Source organism: Squalius cephalus (assembly GCF_949319135.1).
Source record: "Squalius cephalus genome assembly, chromosome: 18".
NCBI lineage: Eukaryota > Metazoa > Chordata > Actinopteri > Cypriniformes > Leuciscidae > Squalius > Squalius cephalus.
This window is the reverse complement of record NC_137139.1, coordinates 32,507,401-32,529,371: the sequence shown is the minus strand read 5'-3', so window position 1 is coordinate 32,529,371 and position 21,971 is coordinate 32,507,401. Positions and strand designations below refer to the sequence as shown.

General features: G+C 38.4%; 1 protein-coding gene across 1 annotated transcript in view; it reads right to left on the bottom strand.

Annotated features, from left to right (window-relative positions):
* Nucleotides 1–370: 370 nt before the first annotated feature.
* Nucleotides 371–21,971, bottom strand: part of otud4 (OTU deubiquitinase 4) — a 22,531-nt gene continuing 930 nt past the window's right edge. Inside the window, exons 2-20 of the mRNA XM_079850011.1 lie at nucleotides 21,260–21,343; nucleotides 21,084–21,134; nucleotides 20,876–20,922; nucleotides 18,326–18,398; nucleotides 18,157–18,238; nucleotides 17,925–18,075; nucleotides 16,409–16,466; nucleotides 16,185–16,308; nucleotides 16,025–16,089; nucleotides 15,087–15,187; nucleotides 13,501–13,619; nucleotides 13,287–13,422; nucleotides 12,320–12,443; nucleotides 11,588–11,672; nucleotides 5,272–5,327; nucleotides 3,997–4,846; nucleotides 2,553–2,729; nucleotides 2,358–2,398; nucleotides 371–2,251 (exon numbers count right to left, since the gene is read on the bottom strand). Of these exons, the coding sequence (XP_079706137.1) occupies nucleotides 1,136–2,251; nucleotides 2,358–2,398; nucleotides 2,553–2,729; nucleotides 3,997–4,846; nucleotides 5,272–5,327; nucleotides 11,588–11,672; nucleotides 12,320–12,443; nucleotides 13,287–13,422; nucleotides 13,501–13,619; nucleotides 15,087–15,187; nucleotides 16,025–16,089; nucleotides 16,185–16,308; nucleotides 16,409–16,466; nucleotides 17,925–18,075; nucleotides 18,157–18,238; nucleotides 18,326–18,398; nucleotides 20,876–20,922; nucleotides 21,084–21,134; nucleotides 21,260–21,343 (3,540 nt within the window). The 3' untranslated portion in view covers nucleotides 371–1,135. The remainder of the gene's footprint in view (nucleotides 2,252–2,357; nucleotides 2,399–2,552; nucleotides 2,730–3,996; nucleotides 4,847–5,271; nucleotides 5,328–11,587; nucleotides 11,673–12,319; nucleotides 12,444–13,286; nucleotides 13,423–13,500; nucleotides 13,620–15,086; nucleotides 15,188–16,024; nucleotides 16,090–16,184; nucleotides 16,309–16,408; nucleotides 16,467–17,924; nucleotides 18,076–18,156; nucleotides 18,239–18,325; nucleotides 18,399–20,875; nucleotides 20,923–21,083; nucleotides 21,135–21,259; nucleotides 21,344–21,971) is intronic.

Here is a 21,971-nt window from a genome sequence, read left to right as displayed (position 1 = left end):
AACTGATTTCTGATGTGAAATCACAACTCAAAAAAAAAAAAAGTTCTTTGAATTTGAAAATGACTTTTATTGGGATTTTTTTTTTCCCAGTCATCTCAATGGCAAAAAGTGTCAAGTTGCAATTAAAAACTAACTTGATGTAAAGATTACAAAAGAGAAGGATGTTCTTTGACATTTAATTGGTGTCAAAAATACATTTATCTGAATGCACTTCATTTTCTCTGATAATGTAATTCAAATTTCCTTCAATAGACCTTAGTGAGAGATCCCTATAATTGACAAATGAAAATAAGAGGAATATAATTTTACTGGTCAAATATATTAAAAAGATAATTTCCTTGGAGGGAATTGCAACTGATAAATGGAAAGAAGACAACCGAGAAAGATCTTGTTAGGCGTTTATTTGGTGTTAAAACAACATCTTTGGATCAGAAATTTAATTTATTTAGAGGCATCAACGTTCATCTGGAAGAGGTTGAAAGTGCACGATAAAGACGTGGTCAAAGGAAACCAATTATATTGAAATCCCCAAAAAATACACAAGTAAAACATGACAAAAAGGCACTTTGCTGTGTCGGGTGAGATGCTACACCAATATATGCTTTGCAGCACAAGTTGAATCTTTTACAAGCTTTTCAGGAAAAATCTAGTCAAAAAAAAAAAACATGCTAAAAGATGTAGAACATTCTTGACATATAAGTTTAAATTAAAAAATATTGGAAAGGAAAAATGTAATAATCAAATTCACATAGATCTGAAACATTTATACATTCAAAACAATATAATGGTATAATCTATGTTTTTTCCCTTTTAGTGTGCATGTAGGGGAAGTGCATTCAGCTCAACAAGAAAACCAAAAAAAAAAAAAAAAAATGACTAGATTATTTATTAGATTTTATTACAACATCTATGCAAACAAACATTTCCACTAGGCTTTTGTGAAATCAAAACATGAAACGCGAGTTGCTTTAATTTTAAACAAGAATATGTGTGGGGAGAAAGACAGAAAACCGTTAAAAACATTGGATATATTACTAATCAATAATGTACCAAAAGCCACCCAAAAATACAAACAGATTTTGTGTATCTGACATCATTGTAAACCAAAAACAAGTGTATATCCAGCATTTAAGCATCACTGAAATGGCAACTGCATCCCGACCCTTGGCCCTGGGCCTCGTCTCCCATAATGTCTATAGGACGACTGGTCATCCGGTCTACCTCGACTGGAGTAATCTTTCCGGGCCCGGTGACTCCGACCTCGATATCCACCTCTATCATCTTGGCCACGTCTTCCTCCACCTCTATAGGACTGGCTATAGAAGGAGTGGCCGGTTCTGAGGTCCACATTGGGAATCTCCATCTCTTCAACTGACCAATTGTCATCGGGAGAATACGCGTGGACGAGGCGGGAAGGATCTTCAGCAAATTGTCCAGCGTGGAGGTTCTTTGCGTAGACTCCCCCAAGTCTTCCTAAGTTCCCATTGGCTAGAGAGGTCAATCCCGTCATGTCTCCTTGCATTTGGCCGAGCTGGAAAGGTTGTACAACAGGATAGTGTTGAGGTTGCATTGTGGCCATTGAAACGGGAATATCGACCGGCTTGTAATCACCACCACTCAACTGAGGTTGGGTTCCTGGATAGCCAGTGATCTTATGCATAGGCCCATACTGGGGATTCATATTCATAGGTCTCTGCCCATTTTCTTGACCTCTATCCAATGTGGGATGAACAAATGGCAAGACATCCATCCGACCATGAGGAACATGGTTTAAGGCTTCATGAGGCATTGGTGGAGGCGGGATATGATGGTACCCAACAGATGAAGGCGAATACATCTGATTCCCATGAGGTGGACATGGTTGTGGAGAGAACTGCATTTGAGGGGAAGCTGGGTAATTCCCAGCATAGGCACTTTGGCCAGAAGAAGTTGACCAGGGCATTGGTATTCTTGGTGGGACCTGCATCGGAAGGGATTGAGGATGATCACTGTACCCTCCCACCTCTATGGGACCAACAGGACCACTACCAACTGGTTCCGGTGCAACGGGAGCATGGCTCTCCAATGAGGAGTCAGGGACTGAGCTCAAATTCTGAGGAGGAGAAGGGTTTTCTGGTTGCCATGAAGCCATTGTGGTGGGATTTGAGGGAGAGTCAGAGGAAGGAGGAGGAGGCCCTCTGATGTGTATCTGATAGGCTTGGTTAAGTGGACCCAGATAAATGATGGGAGGAAACATCGGCTGAGAGTATGCCTGAGGACATTGGGAGTATGTGAATACACTTCTATGTAATTCCATAAATAGTGATAGCCATTAATAAAGCCATTAAAGAAGCAACAAATGCAAAGAAGAAGTGTACCTTGACACCGAGGTTGAAGAAGAACCTGAGGACACTGATATCTGAAATAGTACAAAAAGCATTTCTAAGATTAAAAATCTAATTTCTAAGATTAAAAATGGCCATTTAGCCTTGAATAATGAGCAACTGAAAGGATATTGTAGTCAATTCAATGGCTTTTACATGTATATGTCAGATCTCTGGGGTTTTCATTACCTTGTGGAAGGTCTTCTCCTTTTTGGGAAAGGGAAAAGGGAGGCAGGGGTTCCAGCTCTCCTTTCTCATTCAGGGGGAATCCTGGATAAACTGGGTCCTGGAGGAGCTGAGTCCATTGGAGATGAGGATAGGGGATTTGTTGGGGTTGGGGTTGGGATGGGTGGTCAGGGGCTACACCTGGCGGACAAGAGATGCTCTGTGAGAACTTGGTTGATTTGACTAGGAAGTCAACATTTGTAACCAGATTTACTTGATGCATTTCAAGTAATGTCATGTCTAAAGGTCCTTGCATACGTAATTCAAAATGTTCACAAGTTAAAAAATAAATACGACCTCACATTGTGTCAATCATGTTTACACACGGCCTTCAAATCTTTTGTCCGTCATAAAACATTTCGGATCGGGTTCAATTTTGTGCATTTTTCGCATCCGTAGCAAGTATTTTACAGGCATGAAAACTGATCAGGGGTAAAAAAGGTGAGAAGGATACGGCAGAAAAAAATCCAATCCAATCAACTTTACAACATCAAGCAACATCGGATCTGCACAAATCACGTAGGTGACCCATTTTGGTTTTAAAACGGCAAATTTCACCGAAAGGTGAGGAGTTCTCATGCCTGATTTTAAAAGGTATTTTGACAATTCAGAGCCACCGTACAAGCGAACGCCAAAATCCAGAGTTGTTCAAGATCAATTGGTTCACAGAAATTCTTTGTCTTCTTTTTAATATGTGGCTTAAGAAAATAGAGAGGACAACAAAATCATTCTCACTGCTTGAAGACTCCATTTTGTATTGTTTTGCGATTTTTTTCGCAACGTATTAATACGCATCGGACTCTAGGTTTCTGTGCTTGACGAATTTTTAAATGACGAATACAAAAAAAACAAGCGGCAACCTTTCAGGTCTCTCTTGAATCCAAAACGTAAGTGACTTAAACTGCAATTCATCGATGGGCCACTAGAGACAGGCTCCAAAAGAGAGTCAATCCCATAAACCCCCATGTTAAAATGCCCAACTTTACAGCAGAAAAAAATGTTTACAGTCTGGTGTAAAAAAGGGGTTTTGGTCTAAATAGCTAATTTTGCCATTCATGAAAACTGTGAGGGAGGTGAATTTTTTTCTAACTCTTTTTAAATTATATTACGCCTTAAAGTTCTGCATAATTAAGGGCGTGGCCATTTGAGTGACAGCTGGATGCCGCTGCTGTCACTACTAGCCATTTGTCTGCTGTCTGTTAACATCACGTCACCTCAGCTAATCTGCCTCTTTGCCCATTTGCAGTTTATCACAACACCAAGATGGCAACGGCCGACTCCGCCCACTTTGGGCTTCAAAATTGCTCATTAGAAACCTACAGGACACTACGTCCATATTTTTCTACAGTCTATGGAAATTTCGGACTCAGTGTGCAAGGACCTTAAGTCTTAATCAGACAAAACTTACCAGAGGAAGGTGTGGCCGATGTTTCACAGGGTTGTGGATCTGAGGACTGAGGTAAGTCTGGAAGTGGAGCATGGGCAGGACCAGAGGGAGGGGATATTGAGGGGAGAGAAGCTTGGGAAAGAGGGATTGGTGTCATAGTGGTATGAGGATCTACAGTCTTTTGGGCAATTGGTGGACCACTTCTTCCATCAATGGGAAGGGTGGTAGAAGGCGGTTCTGGGGAATCTAGTATACGGGCAGCTGCCGGAGCTTGGCCAGAAACAGGTATTGCAGAGGCAGGTAAAAGGGGTGGATTGGAAATAAAAGTGGTTTGAATGGACGGGGTGGATTCAACAGGGGCATCTGGGATTGAGCCACAAGATGCCAGAGTTGTTTGAGTTGGGATAGCAGCAGGTACTTGGACAGGGGTGATCGGAGATGCAACCAAGTTAATCTGAGATAGGGCTTGATTGGGGTGGGAAATATGCTCAGATGTGGGGAGCACTGGGGCAGTTTGCAATGAGGGTTGGGACGGTTTCAATGCAGGGGCAGATTGAATAGATGTAAGGGTGGGAACTGAGACTGCTGCCACTGATATGGGCTGTGAAGGGGCTAAAGTGGACACCAACTGACTGTTGTAAGGGGTTCGAGCATGGCTATTCTTTGGCTGAATAGGGGTCTTTGCCTCAAGAGAGGATTTATCAAGACCAGGGGCAGTAGCAGATGAAGTCTGAGATGAAGATGGGACTGTTATGGGGCCAGAGAGGATACCAGCAGGATGTGGAGATGGAGAGACAGGCATGGGTTTCTCTTGTAATTTCTCTTTTATTGTTGGAGAAGATCTCTGCACTGGTTCCCCAGAAACCCTTATCTAGAACACAATATAAACCAGCAACTTGTAAGGACAAATAATTTAGATTAACACGGAAGGGACAGGATATATTGCTTGCTTTGTTGCCATACACCTGGATATGTTGATTACAACACTTTCTAGTACACTTGGTTATCTCTTGGTTATCTACAGGACATAAGTTGAGTACCAAATGACACACTACACACTATGCACTTATAAAATTCATACACTACAAAGTTGAGTATATAATATAAGGTTATTTTGTCATTCAGCATTAGAGCCTGATGCCCCCCACAATGTATTCTACAAAACAGAACATAGTAATGCAAATTGGTATGCAATTAAGTGTGCAAATTGGGAGCACCTGTCAATAGTTTGAACAAAGCCATAATAAATAGTCCTGAATCAGCTGTTATCCACGTAAATGACTCAATGCAACTCACCCCAGGTTTTTCTTCAGTGGCGCTCTTCTGTCTCTGTACAGGCCTCTGGGATGTTTCTGAAAGCCGAAAACCAAAATAAACTTCAGGATAATAATTCCATTTATAAATTAAAGCTGCAAGCAGCATTTATCGGGGTTCAAGCTATTAAGGCCTTTAAGGGGTTTTAAGCACAAAAGCATCAAAAGTTATCAGGTTTTATTTAGCATGTAACCACTGACATAATAGATGGAAAAGACCATTTACAGCCAATACAGGCAATGTACCATAGGAAATATATGGTTTTAAAGCTTTTTAACAGTTATAGCGCCACCTATTGTCCGATCTCCATAAAATTTGGAATGCTTGTTAATGATGTTATGTCACATATGCTCACCGATTTTTGTGAAGTTCTGAGTTTTCATTTAGGATTTATAGGATTTTTAATGTATTTTGCCACGCCCATTTTATAAATGACCCTATTAGAGCCATCCAAATGCAAAATTTCAACTTTTTTTTGATAGTTTTTGATCTAGAGAGTCCAGAGAATTGTCCTAGACTGGTCTGGTTCCGATCGGGCGAAAAACCTAGGACTAGTTCGCAAAAGTAGGTTTTTAACATGTTTGCGAATATTTAATGAACGGTTTGATTGACAGCAATGGTTCTTGAGGCAAAGTTGTTCAGGATGAGGAGATCTATCAAATGATATGCATATTGTGTGGATATTTGTAACACCACGTGATTACAGAGCCTTAAAACTCGTTAGCACCAACTAGTGGCCGATTTCTTTCAAAATTCTTACAGACCTCTAGGGCCTTGAGTCGAACATGCCCATCGAGTTTCGTTCCGATCGGCCTCCGTTAACCTTGTCTAATAGGTGCTCAAATTTCATTGGCCGATGGCGGCCATGTTTTTTGAGATACGCCAATGTCCTCATACACATACATGGCACCTTGGACCAAGACACTGCATACCAATTTTCAAGTCAATCGGACTAACGGTCAGGTGGTTATAGCCTGTTTTATGTTTTTTTCATGTTATAGCGCCACCATGTGGTCAATCGCCGCGGTTTTTTTACTGTGACCTCAGATTGACCTCTTACACATGTGTACCAAGTTTGGTGAAGATACCTCATTTACTTCTGGAGTTATAGCCATTTTAGTAAAATAGGCCCCGCCCACAACATACGTTTTGGCGGCCCTTAGCGTCCGTGAATCGAAATTTCAACTTTTTTTCGATAGTTTTTGATATTCAGACTCTAGAGAACATTTCTGAACTGGTTTGGTTCCGATCGGGCGAAAAACCTAGGACTAGTTCGCAAAAGTATGTTTTTGACAAAATTCAAAATGGCGGAAAATCTATCATGGCGGAAATGAAATCGGAGATATACGTTTTGTTCGTCAGGCGTCCAGCTTTCCAATGATATAAGACACTTGAGTCTACGTCATACGGTCTAGTAGTTATGAGCAGTTTTGCGCTTTTGGTTGCTATAGCGCCACCTATGGGCCAATCGGGGTCATACTTTTATAGGTTCTCCCCAAATTGAGGACTACCATTTGGCCAAGTTTCAAGGTTCCAGCTCTTACGGTTTGGTCTGCACAATGCGTTTTAGGGGAAAATAATAATAATAATAATAAATATAGCTGCAAGCAGCCATTACCGGGGCCAAGCAGAATAAGACGACAAGACAGGCCGACATGTCTGAAAGTGTCAGACCAACTGCAACAATGAGCAATTAAAGACATTTAAAGAGGATTTTAGGCAAAATGCCTGAAAAATCATAGAAACAATAATTAAAAATATGATTTAATGGATTATCACTTTCGACCAATAGGTGGCGCAGTTACAAAACTCATGTGATGTGGTCAGAGTGAAGTTACAATGACACATACAATGTTTGGTGTCAATATGTCAAGGCATTGCAGAGATAAAGCCTGATTAGTGCTATTAGCATCATGCCTCAACTTTGCTGCTGCGCTATACAAAAACGGTTTCGTCTGTCGACACGAAATCCATAACTTTTAGTCGGCACGGTCTGGAGATGATACGATTCGATTTTGGTGAAAATCGGACAAACGGTCTAGGAGGAGTTCGAAAAAGTAGGTTTTGAATGAAAATTAAGATGGCGGACAGGAAGTTAGGCCAAATAAGGTAAACTTGGTATCTATGTTCTCAGCTTGACCCAAGGAATCTACTAAGATGAGTTGCATTACAATAGGCCAATTTATTCAAAAGTTATTAGCAATTTTGGAAATTTTGTTATAACTTTTGACCACTAGGTGGCGCTGTTTCTAAATATGTTGGGTACCTTCAGGGGATGGTGCAGATGGCACATTCTGAGTTTTGTAATATTACACCAATGCATTTGTTTAGTATAGCATTTTATTTCACAAAACTGTATTGAAGTCAATGGGAATTTCATGTTTTGTTCTATTATAGCGCCACCAAGAGGCTCAGTCCAACCATTTTTTTTATGTGTCCTCAGAGTGAGCCCATACATATGTGTGTCGATTTTGGTGAAAATATCTCAATTATCTTCGGAGTTATAGACATTTATATGAAAAAACACGTAAAAAATGACTGACACATGACTTTAATTGGAATTTACTACCTCTAGACATCCATATTTTCGCATTTGGGCTTTGACGTTTAGTTAACAAGCTATGATTCCAAACTTCTGACGGTGGTTTCGTCTCGATCGGACAAACGGTTTCGAAGATATCGCCTAATGTTTTTTAAGTGCTAAATCACAACGCTACACAAACCGTAAGGCGAAACCTAGCATGTTTGGTATTGTTGGACTCGGCAAGGATTCAGGAGTCTAAAGAGATGAGTCTCCTGAAAATAAGTCAACCACACCCAAAGTTATAAGCATTTGAAAAAAAAAATTCACCACTAGGTGGCGCTGTTTCGAAACTTCTCAGGCTCCTTCAGGGCATCGTGCTGATGACCCACACCAAGTTTCGTAACAATTCGTTAATGCGTTCATAAAATACAGCATTTTAGCACATAATTCAAAATGGCCGACAGTCAAAATAGCCGATATGGTAAAATTGGATATCAGTCGACTCGGCATGTCGCCCTGAATCTAACGAGACCAATTTTATGATTTTTGGACAAACTGTTCAGAAGTTATAAGCAAAAATAGCCATTTTTCATATCTCCGGACCAGTAGGTGGCGCTGCGCCGAAACGCAGCATGTAGCCTCAGGTCATGCTTGTGAGTACATGTACCAAGTTTGGTCTGAATACGATAAACCGTTGCGGAGATACAGCCTTACGACTGTTTTTGCTAGCGCTACGTAAAATGTATTCATGCGTTTATCGAAAACGGTTTGACGAATCAACAAGATTTTAATAACTTTTTGTCACCACTGCCTGAAGATGATCCGATTCAATTTTCGTGCAAATCGGACAAACCGTCTAGGACGAGTTCGAAAAAGTACCTTTTTAGGAAAATTCAAAATGGCGGCCATGTTTTTATGACGGAAAATGACGATATAGGGTGCAATCGAATCGGCATGAGCTCAGGAATCAGAGGAAAAAAGGATTTCGCTGATTGGCCTTACGGTTCAAAAGTTATTAGCAAAGTAAAAGTGAAACTTTGGACAGGTGGTGGCGCTAGAGGGAATGACTTAGACACACCAAAATTGGTGTACTTAATGTTGGGACTGTCCTCTATCAGAATGTCAAACCAAAACAACTTTCCCGCAATCGGTTCTATGGGCTGCCATAGACTCCAAGAGCGGAAGAAGAAGAAGAATAATAATAAATATAGCTGCAAGCAGCCATTACCGGGGCCAAGCAGAATAAGACGACAAGACAGGCCGACATGTCTGAAAGTGTCAGACCAACTGCAACAATGAGCAATTAAAGACATTTAAAGAGGATTTTAGGCAAAATGCCTGAAAAATCATAGAAACAATAATTAAAAATATGATTTAATGGATTATCACTTTCGACCAATAGGTGGCGCAGTTACAAAACTCATGTGATGTGGTCAGAGTGAAGTTACAATGACACATACAATGTTTGGTGTCAATATGTCAAGGCATTGCAGAGATAAAGCCTGATTAGTGCTATTAGCATCATGCCTCAACTTTGCTGCTGCGCTATACAAAAACGGTTTCGTCTGTCGACACGAAATCCATAACTTTTAGTCGGCACGGTCTGGAGATGATACGATTCGATTTTGGTGAAAATCGGACAAACGGTCTAGGAGGAGTTCGAAAAAGTAGGTTTTGAATGAAAATCAAGATGGCGGACAGGAAGTTAGGCCAAATAAGGTAAACTTGGTATCTATGTTCTCAGCTTGACCCAAGGAATCTACTAAGATGAGTTGCATTACAATAGGCCAATTTATTCAAAAGTTATTAGCAATTTTGGAAATTTTGTTATAACTTTTGACCACTAGGTGGCGCTGTTTCTAAATATGTTGGGTACCTTCAGGGGATGGTGCAGATGGCACATTCTGAGTTTTGTAATATTACACCAATGCATTTGTTTAGTATAGCATTTTATTTCACAAAACTGTATTGAAGTCAATGGGAATTTCATGTTTTGTTCTATTATAGCGCCACCAAGAGGCTCAGTCCAACCATTTTTTTTATGTGTCCTCAGAGTGAGCCCATACATATGTGTGTCGATTTTGGTGAAAATATCTCAATTATCTTCGGAGTTATAGACATTTATATGAAAAAACACGTAAAAAATGACTGACACATGACTTTAATTGGAATTTACTACCTCTAGACATCCATATTTTCGCATTTGGGCTTTGACGTTTAGTTAACAAGCTATGATTCCAAACTTCTGACGGTGGTTTCGTCTCGATCGGACAAACGGTTTCGAAGATATCGCCTAATGTTTTTTAAGTGCTAAATCACAACGCTACACAAACCGTAAGGCGAAACCTAGCATGTTTGGTATTGTTGGACTCGGCAAGGATTCAGGAGTCTAAAGAGATGAGTCTCCTGAAAATAAGTCAACCACACCCAAAGTTATAAGCATTTGAAAAAAAAAATTCACCACTAGGTGGCGCTGTTTCGAAACTTCTCAGGCTCCTTCAGGGCATCGTGCTGATGACCCACACCAAGTTTCGTAACAATTCGTTAATGCGTTCATAAAATACAGCATTTTAGCACATAATTCAAAATGGCCGACAGTCAAAATAGCCGATATGGTAAAATTGGATATCAGTCGACTCGGCATGTCGCCCTGAATCTAACGAGACCAATTTTATGATTTTTGGACAAACTGTTCAGAAGTTATAAGCAAAAATAGCCATTTTTCATATCTCCGGACCAGTAGGTGGCGCTGCGCCGAAACGCAGCATGTAGCCTCAGGTCATGCTTGTGAGTACATGTACCAAGTTTGGTCTGAATACGATAAACCGTTGCGGAGATACAGCCTTACGACTGTTTTTGCTAGCGCTACGTAAAATGTATTCATGCGTTTATCGAAAACAGTTTGACGAATCAACAAGATTTTAATAACTTTTTGTCACCACTGCCTGAAGATGATCCGATTCAATTTTCGTGCAAATCGGACAAACCGTCTAGGACGAGTTCGAAAAAGTACCTTTTTAGGAAAATTCAAAATGGCGGCCATGTTTTTATGACGGAAAATGACGATATAGGGTGCAATCGAATCGGCATGAGCTCAGGAATCAGAGGAAAAAAGGATTTCGCTGATTGGCCTTACGGTTCAAAAGTTATTAGCAAAGTAAAAGTGAAACTTTGGACAGGTGGTGGCGCTAGAGGGAATGACTTAGACACACCAAAATTGGTGTACTTAATGTTGGGACTGTCCTCTATCAGAATGTCAAACCAAAACAACTTTCCCGCAATCGGTTCTATGGGCTGCCATAGACTCCAAGAGCGGAAGAAGAAGAAGAATAATAATAAGAAGAACGCGAACGGATACAATAGGTGCCTCCGCACCTTCGGTGCTTGGCCCCTAATAAGAACGCGAACGGATACAATAGGTGCCTCCGCACCTTCGGTGCTTGGCCCCTAATAATAATAATAAAAATCAGTACAATTACAATAGGGTTTCAGCACTTCGTGCTTGAACCCCTAATAAAAATATGATTAGCCATAATAGCAATATCAAGGCAATGCAATATTTTGTGCAATATTAAGTGACTGTCCATTGTGCTGTATTTTTAAGCTTATGTATAAATATACATTATAAAGAAGCAAATATGTCAAGGTAGTCACCTATCTTTACATACTTGCTTCTTTATAATGTATATTTAGAATATGTATCATTTAGAGGCCTAGAATTTCTTCAGCCTGGCAATTTTGTTAACCCTGGATATAAAGGGGGCGGAGCTTCACCTGTCTCTGAAACACACTCCTTTTGTTCCTTCTTCCGAGAGCCTCTCCTTTCCCCTCCTTTCTTCACGACCTCTCCAGTAGTGGCCTAAATTCAGAGGAAACTATTATAGCACAAATATATGCATTTGTATCCTTGTCATTAAGTGAAGTACTTTACACAAGTACTGTACTGGAGTACTAAAGCACTGAACTGACTTGAGCTGAATAAAGGCACTACTGAGGTTTTTAGAGCTTCTTTAAAGCAGAATTAAGACTCATATTTTATGAAGTTTGCATAATTTATTCTGTTATTTTCTTATAACTGTATACATAAATTGAGTATAGTGTATATATAAATAAATTTACTTTGCGAAAAACTTTGAGAGATAAAATCAGGGTGAATGAAATATGACCCTAATTAACTTTCTTAATAAATGTCTCTATTTGTGAATGCATATTATTAAGAAAAGTTGTGTTGAGAATAGTGGAATCAAATCGATTAATCGCGATTAATCGCATATAACATAAAAGTTTGAAAAGTTGTTAGATGCGATTTATCGATTTGACAGCACAATAACAATGTTTTTTTCTGCTGGCATAACCACAGTCATGGGGCGTGGAAAAAAACAATAATATCATAGCAATAATATCACCATGCACCGGAAAAACCAAGTCCCGCCAAACATGTTTTCTACCTGAATATCATGTTTCACCTCACACTATAGAAGGTAAATGTGTTTGCAAGAGCTGCACCGTTTGAGGGCTTGTTCCGAGCGAGGGAAAGTTGTGCTCGTCTTTGTGAAGAAGCTCCAACACGACGCTCTCCTCTTCCTCCTCTGGAAGAACACACACAGGACTGCTGCGCTGATCGGATCGTCTGCAAACACATCAAACCAGCAAGAATTTCAAAGTTTACACAAATCAAGTGTCTTTAGAAGCCTCTTTCTGCACTAAATGAGCAGTGTTGGGGGTATCATTACAAGTAACCTGAGTTACGTAATCAGATTACTTTTTCAAGTAACTAGTTAAGTTACGCATTACCAAACCAGAACTGCACGCATATTTAAATTTAATAAATGTTTTTTTTAATTAGTTATTCATGCCAGGGGTTGGGAGCATCCTTAAAATAGGTACAGGATTTGATTAGTAGGGTTTCTAGGGAACCGAGACGGAAATTAGCTAATGCTATATTCTCGATGTGCAATACATATTTTCCAGTTTTCGACTAGAATCATGTTTTTCCGTACTGTCCCTATATAAATAAACTTATAAATAAATAAATACTTTTCAATTTACAACAAAATATCGAAGTTACTTTTTCAAATAAGTTACTTTTTCACATTTAATGACTGACAGCTCTCCTGTCCCCATGTTGAGAGAACTAAAGTGAGGAGGTACTGTGTGCACTGTGTGTGTGTGTGTGTGTGTGTGTGTGTGTGAGTGTGTGAGTGTTGAACTTCCTTCTCCTGTATCCTATTGTTCTTTGGTTAACAAACAAGCCCAGCCCAGCTAAGAAAAAGTAACTCAAAAGTAATGTAATGCATTACTTTGCATAAAAAGTAATTAAGTAACGCAATTAGTTACTTTTTTTTGGGAGTAACTCAATATTGTAATGCATTACATTTAAAAGTAACTTTCCCCAACACTGAAAATGAGACACAAAATGCAGGTGTTAAAGATTAACATGTGATATTTTTAACTACAGGCCAGTGAAGCGCACCTGAACTTGTTGCGTCCTCCCGCCGGCTCGTCCGGGAAGGCTTGCGGAGGCCAGGAGTGTTGCTTATGAACTCGACCACTGGACGCTGACTGAAGCGGGGCTTTGTTTGACCTCCGACCTCCTCTGCTCTCCCATTCTGCATAGAGAAACCCAGACAGTGAGTGTGTGTGAGCTGATGCCATTCACGTGTGTTTTTGATCTGGAGAGACCGTACCGGAGGGCGTCTGCGTGCTGTTGTTCGGTACGCTGTGTCTTTTGCTCTTGTCTGACACCGTCTGCCATGACTGAGGCTCTTCAGATGGAAGACGCAAACTCAACAACGGCACAGTTTGTCTAAACACACACACACACACACACACACACACACACACACACAAGGGAATGCACAAGGTGATTAATAGTTTAATATTGTATATTGTTATTTTAGGGCTAAGAATATACATTTTAAGTAAAACAATTAGTTTTTGTCTTAAAGATGTTTTCTTTCTTTAAAAAAATAAAAATAAAAAGCAACAAAATATTTTGTATCAAGGAATTTCCATGGTATTGCCTGTTGGTTAATGGAAATAAAAAAATAATAATAATTTGACTAATTTAAAAATAATTTTTATATTGATACAAAGAGCAATTTATATACAGTATATACATATACACACATACACTGCCGTTCAAATGTTTTGGATTGGTAAGATTTTTTTAAGATTTTGTTTTTAAAATAGGTTTCTTATGCATTTATTTGATTAAAAATACAAAAAAAAAACTGTAATATTGGAAAATATTATTACAATGTAAAACAGCTGTTCTCTATGGGAATATATAGTAGAGTGTAATTTATTCCTGTGATAATTTCAGCATCATTACTCCAGTCTTCAGTGTCACATGATCCTTCAGAAATCATTCTAATATGATGATTTGCTGCTCAAGAAACATTTATGATTATATCAATGTTAAAAACAGTTAATTACATTTTTATTTCAGGATTCTTTGATGAATAGAAAGTTCAAAAGAACAACATTTATCTGAAATAGAAAGCTTTTGTAACATTAAACACTACTCAAACACTACTTCAAAAGTTTGGGGTCAGTAAGGATTTTTGTTTTATTTTTGGGGGGGAAAATAAAATAAATAAATTTTATTCATCAAGAATGAATTAGATTGATCAAAAGTTGCAGTAAAGACATTTATAATGTTACAAAAGATTCTATTTCAAATAAATGCTGTTCTTTTTAACTTTCTATTCATCAAAGAATCTTGGGAAAAAAAACTGTACTTGATAATAATAATGAATTTTCTTGAGCATCAAATCATCATATTAGAGTGATTTCTGAAGGATCATGTGACACTGAAGACTGGAGTAATGATGCTAAAAATTCAGCTTTGATCACAGGAATAAATTACACTTTAAAATATATTAAAATAGAAAACATTTATTTCAAATTGTCATAATATTTAACAATATTACTGTTTTTTTTTTTGTTTTTTTTATTTATTTTTTTATAATATATATATAAAATCTCCCTGCACTAGATAAGGCAGTTAAAATTCACAGCATATTCACAGTCAGATTTAAGACTTTGGCGATGTATGGAATTGAATACTACTGTACTGTGAATAGTACATACTGCTATAATATATACTGCATATTGCTTTTCTTTTAAATAGTGTGCTCTGGTTGTATACTGCACATCCACAGTCCATGCCCAGTATACATACTGCACACTCCTCTTTCTAAAACAGTAGGAAGTGTGCCATTCTGAAAACACCTTCACACATATATAGAGATAAATATGAAACACGTACGGTCTGTTGAGTTCCTCAATAAACACAGTGACTGGCCCATTGTCAGGACTGACTTCCTGAACGTAAGCATTATAGAAGCGATTGCTGCCACTCAGCTGCACCTGAGGAAGACAGAGGACACTAAATCAAGACAGCTCTGAAGACAATAACACATTTGATGTGTAAATATGTATTTCATATGTAAAATGCTTCACAGGGTGTTTTAAACAAAAAGCATGTAGTGACTAATTTAAAAAAAATACAAATAACAATTAAAAAGTACAAAAATATATATATTAAAACAACATAAAAGTATTAAATTAATAAAAACAAAAGCAGGGAAATATATAATAAATTATAAAAAAAATAAATAACAGCATATACATAGACTACTGTTCAAAACTTTGGGGTCAGTAAGATGTTTTGTTTGTTTGTTTTTTAAAGAAATTAAGACTTTTATACAGCAAGGATGCATTAAATTGATCAAAAGTGACAGTAAAGATATTCATAATGTTACAAAAGTTTCTATTTCAAATAAATGCTGTTCTTTTGAACTTTCTATTCATCAAAGAAACATGAAAAAGAAAATGTATCAGTGTTTCCACAAAAATATTAATCAGCATTATTAACTGTTTTTAACATTGATAATAATCATAAATGTTTCTTGAGCATCAAATCATCATATTAGAGTGATTTGTGAAGGATCATGTGACACTGAAGACTGGAGTAATGATGCTGAAAATTTAGCTTTGATCACAGGAATAAATTACATTTTAATATATATTCACATAGAAAATTGTTATTTTAAATTGTAATAATATTTCACAATTTTCACTGTACTTTTGACCAGTAGTTTGATCCCCACTCCAAACTTTTAAATGGCGTGAACCTGTATTAATCAAATTCTACTTCAAAAAAAAAAAAAAAAGTGTAAAAACGTCAACACACACACTGCTAACCTTGCACTTGTCTCCGATAGCGTATTGCATTCCTGCGGCAATGCAGAAATCTCGCTGCTGTTGAACTAAACAACACACATAGTGATTAAAAATATTAATAAAAATCATTCAATCAAGATACTAACTAAATTTCAAATCAGTAACAAAACAAATAATGTACTTCGTTTAGAGCGGAGCCACACGTCATACTCCACGTTCCTGTAGAGGGCGGGGTTTAGGGACTTTTGTGCCTTAGCGGACAGAAGGCCACGCCCCCTTCCTCGAGACTGGCCCCTCCCACGACCCTGAAGCACAGATAGACTCGTTACCACAATATTTCATCCTACAAAGTCAGAAAGTCATCAAATACACTGAAATTTCAATCTTCAAGAGAGAAGAAATCACCCTCGTCGGCGGTCTGACGTTCATCACATTAGTCGTCTTTTCTCCGCTTTCACTGGACCTAACAAGACCAAATACACACACACACACACACCAACATGTTTAATAAAACTAGTTATGAAATTGTATTTGCAATGTATTTAACCCCTGTTAATACATATTTCCAAGTGAAGCAGATCATAAGCGCAAAACTTGATTTCATAAATTGGAAATGACTGGATCATAAAACAAAAGCTGTGTTTCCATCCAAAGCTGTAAATTTAACTAATGTGCAAAATTGGAATATTGCATAAAACATTTGCAGATAAACCACCGTTTCCATCCCATGTGTTCAAGGGAACAAAATCATCACTTTCTGGGAAATTGGCGCAAAATATCTGTAATAAAAATGGAAGTTTCTGCGATCGAGGAGGAAACAGTGGCTCTTTTAACCTCCATCATAAATGAGGAAATCCAATAAACGTTCGGATGCTGGTGTTTGGGAACGCAATCATGTGAGACACCAAATCATTCTGATGACAGACTTTGACTCAGGTGTTTCAGAGCCACCAAAATAACATTTGAGATGCTGTGATTTGATTGGTCCGCTGGTTACTCCAGTTATCCAATCACAGCCTCTGCTGAGGGAAAGTCCGTCAGTTTTTGTTGCGAATCGAGGGAATTATTTGGTAAATGTGTTTCCATCGTAGTTAATGGACATCAGATTAAAAAATTATCCACTTCGCATTCGTTTTTTATGCACATTGAAAGAATTTATATACATCATGGCGTTTCCATTCAGTGTTTTTTTTTTGCGGCATCACCAAATTCACATAAAAAAAAAAATAGGTGGATGAGAATTTTTAGTTGTTTCTCAAATTTTTACCACAGTAATAGACCCCAACTAATTGAAAGCTATATTTGGGGTTCTTACGGAAAAGGTTAAACTCACAGGTTTAGAGATGGATAATATTGCACTTTGCACACTGTTGGCTAGACGGCTTATACTAACTAATTCATTGGAAGCTGCCATCTCCTCCACCTTCCATCAGTGGGTTTTTGACCTACTTTTTGCCCTCAAACTTGAAAAGATTAAACTTGGAGTTTGAAATGAAACCCGATCTTTTCTTAAAATCTCGGAGGCCATTTTTAGATTATTTTAAGGATAAAACGTAATTTTTCTGGTACATTTAGTTGTTTACATGTATATATTACTGTGATTATATGTTCATTTGTATGCGAGCATTTATTATGCTTGTTTTTTTGTGTTTTTTTTCCCTCCATTTCATTCTGTAACAATCTGATGCTTGTACTGTGCTTGAGATGCTTTTCTTAAAAAAAAAAAAAAAAAAAAAAGAACTACACAAAAATGTAGCTGGATGGAAACGTATCTAATGATATATTATAAGCCTATAGATTAAGATAAGAAACCAGCCCAATATGGCATCGTCCGCTCTTTAACAACTTGCAAAAACTATAATCACATTGTCCAAAAGATGCTGCGACAGAAAAAGTGTCATGCAAACATGCAAATACGAACCAGAACTCGTCCTCCTCCAGGTCAGACTCTTCACTGCTCTTGCATTCTTCTGAGTCGAGTTTCTCTCGTCCTCTTCCTCCTTTCATACACGACCCTAAAACGCCACGCTCGACGCCACACACTCGATCATACAGCAGCTCGTACAGGATCGCTAGAGAGGGAGAAACGGTTCGGTTCTGACACTGAAAGCATATCGCACCATTAATTCACTGAATAAAGAAGAAGCACTCACACTGACAAACAGCAGCACTTTTCTCAAAGGATTGTGGGTAAACACTGTCATAATGGTTTCCATTGAGGAAGCACAGTCGCACCTGACAGAGAAAGAGAGAGAGAGAGATTTATTTCAGTGTTATGGCCATAATTTAAAAAAATAATCTTGCATGAATGCGAGTCTGCACCTTATCAGGGAAGCCGTTCTCTGTGATGTTCACGGGTGGTTGATCAGGCACCTGGAAAATGATGAAATCATGCCTGGAAGGAATAAACATTACACCATCAGAGATAGCAAACAAACAGTTTAGACTTTGAAAATATAAAAAATACACTTCAATCATTTGATATTAAAAGTAAAGCCGCTATTGTTGTGACACAAAAGCGGCGTTCACCCTGACAGCAATATTTTGTGAACAGAAGATTTCAATGATTTCAATGCAATGTGAGGTTGTCGAGCAATGCAACAAAGTTGAGAATTGATTCACTTTATGCAAATGAGCAGCAAAGCGGTGGATACCAATGGACACTGAAGTTAAAGTGCCCTTATTTTGCTTTTTTCTGATATTTCCTTTTCATGCAGTGTGTAATAAAGCTTGTTTGTGAATGTAAAAGTTCTGCAAAGTTTCAAAGCTCAAAGTGCAGATAAATAGAGAAAGAATCAACTCTGAACTGCTGAAACGAGACGGCAGTAACTCCAGTCTCACTTCCTGTTCGAACCCATGTAGGTTTGTGACAAATTTGTCCGAATCCACTTTTGCTAGTTTAACGACGGGAAAAATGGTCGGCGCTCCCGGCGCATGGTCTAAAAGGGTTGTCCCTATTCTCTTAATCAGTAATGGGTGTGTTTTGGGATTTACATGCAATAAACCAATCAGAGTCTCATCTCCCATTCCCTTTAAATGCCAGTTTTCATGGCGGATTTGCTATTTACATGACGGAATTTGATAGTGGAAAGACCGAAGCCGTCTCTAGAGCGCAAACGGATCTGCTCGTGCGCGAGGTTAAAGCACAAGCAGAACATCTACAGGACAAGCCGAATTCCACCAAATCTTTATGTACACAATAATAATCTTTTACATTGTAATCCTTTTATTTTAAATATTTGGCATGTTTGTGTGCTGCTGTACATTCATCCCAGTGCGTTGTGGACCCGCCTATAGGCGCACATTACTAACACGCTCATTAAATAACAAAAAAAATATTGCGCCATTGACTTTAGACCAGGTTTCAGTTGGTCAATGGCTCAGTCTATTTCTGTTGCCTCAAAATAACAACGCGTCAACAATGCGCCAGAACACACCTCATTTTCAGACCAGCAGCTCATGGGCGCGCAAATGCATTTGCTATTTAAACAACATGGCGCAGGACGTGTAAATGAAAACTGCGTCGGGCTGAAACTAGCAAAAAACACTTGCGTCGCGCTTGGCACTGCATCGCGCCGGGTGTAAGATAGGGCCCAAGGACTTGCGCTGAAATTCATACGGAAAAACGTATGGCATTGTTCACTGTTCGTATCACTGTGGGTCTTTGGTTTCTGACACGCACTGTAAGCGGTTGACCAATCACAACAGACTGAGCAATCTGGCCAATCAGAGCAGAGTAGACCAATCACAACAGACTGAGCAATCTGGCCAATCAGAGCGGAGTAGACCAATCACAACAGACTGAGCAATCTGGCCAATCAGAGCAGAGTAGACCAATCACAACAGACTGAGCAATCTGTCCAATCAGAGCGGAGTAGACCAATCACAACAGACCAATCAGAGCGGAGTAGACCAATCACAACAGACTGAGCAATCTGGCCAATCAGAGCGGAGTAGACCAATCACAACAGACTGAGCAATCTGGCCAATCAGAGCGGAGTAGACCAATCACAACAGACTGAGCCATCTGGCCAATCAGAGCGGAGTAGACCAATCACAACAGACCAATCAGAGCGGAGTAGACCAATCACAACAGACTGAGCCATCTGACCAATCAGAGCAGAGTAGACCAATCACAACAGACTGAGCCATCTGACCAATCAGAGCAGAGTAGACCAATCACAACAGACTGAGCCATCTGACCAATCAGAGCAGAGTAGACCAATCACAACAGACTGAGCCATCTGACCAATCAGAGCAGAGTATGCTCACAGAAAAGTAGGGTTTAGAGAAACTGAAACTTTTATCAAAAGGTTTCAGACACTGTGAGAAAAGAGCTGATGCTGCAGTGTACATATTTTAAGAAAAGTAAGGTTTTTTTTTTTTTTTTTTTTTTTTTTTTACCTTAGATGCATGTAAACCTGTTATAGAAGACTCCAAAACAAAATCCTTTAAAATAGCATAATAGGGGCACTTAAAGAGAAATTCATGTTACTGACCTATTTCATAGTTTTATATGATTTGTCTTGGCCCACATGCAGGAAAGTCATTTTTACAAAATGATACATGGAAAACTAGATCAGAAATCGCTTGCATTCCTTGAATTCATGCACTGATAATCTTGTTCATCATATGATACATTTTGCACTGCTGCGATTTACAGTTTACAGGAAACACTTTTCCCTCCAAGATCATCATTTATGCTAGCAACAAGAAAACCGAATCACTGTCAAATGATACATGTTATAAATCCCATTTTGAGCAAATGAGCATAATGCACAACTGGCCATTCACTGTCAGTGAACAACACATCATCACAGTTCATGCCTCAAAATGTGCAGTTAAAGACATGAGGAAATGTAATATTCTCACTTATAGAGCTCAGCCAAAACGGTGATCTCCACCTGTCCAACCCAGCTCTAAACGGATGGAGGAATAAAGAGAAAGAGTGTTAGAAATCTCTACATTTTATTATTAAGAGAGTGTGTGAAATCACAACCAGGACGTCCAATGTTTTTATAAGAAACTAAAGCACTTTTGATAAGAGCGTCGGCCTGAATGTACAAAGTTTTGTTGTTACCTGAGGATCCCGTAAATTCTCCAGGTATGTCTCAAAATCGCCTTCGATAAACTACCACACACATTCAGAAAGAACAAAGACAAGTTTAATACAACAGGTCAGAGGTCAACTGACACTTCTGATGTGTTTACAATAGAATGTAAATGTATGAATATAAAATGTATTTTTAGTCTCACCAGCTCATAGTTAGATCTGTTCTGTTTCAGATAATTCACACAGGCCGCACGCACTTTTGTGTGTAAACCCTGGCAGTGCAACACCTGTCAATCAAACACACACACACACACACACACACACACACACACACACACACACACACCTGTCAGATACTAAGAAAAGATGTCGGCCGGAGTCATTAAGTTTATTACACTTCATCATTCAGCTTTCATAACCTGGATAACAGGTTTATCAAAACAACAAAGCACTGAATTCATTCATTCAGCAAACTTCATGAGTGATGATTCAGCATACTTTATCTCAACTGTATCATGGAGTCCATTATATATTTTTTTATGTATTAACAGCATTAATAATTCAATATGAATAACATTAATATACAATAGTCTCGACATATCCTTAAGTTCATCTACCAAATAATCAATATCCTATAAGGTTAAATAAAACATCTGAAACTACATAATAGCTTCGTATATTAATGAATATATGTTGAAAATGTATGTTTACATTTAATAAGAATAAAGAAATTAGAAATTATACTGCGGCTCCTGATCAGGTAGTAATGATTATTAAATAATTTGTGCCCTGCAGGAATTTACGAACCTGTACAATATCTTTAAAAAAATGAACATTTAATAAACCCTTCATGTCAAACTTAATAGTAAATTAAGCAAAATCAAGACGACAACCGATAATATCTAACGAAACTTG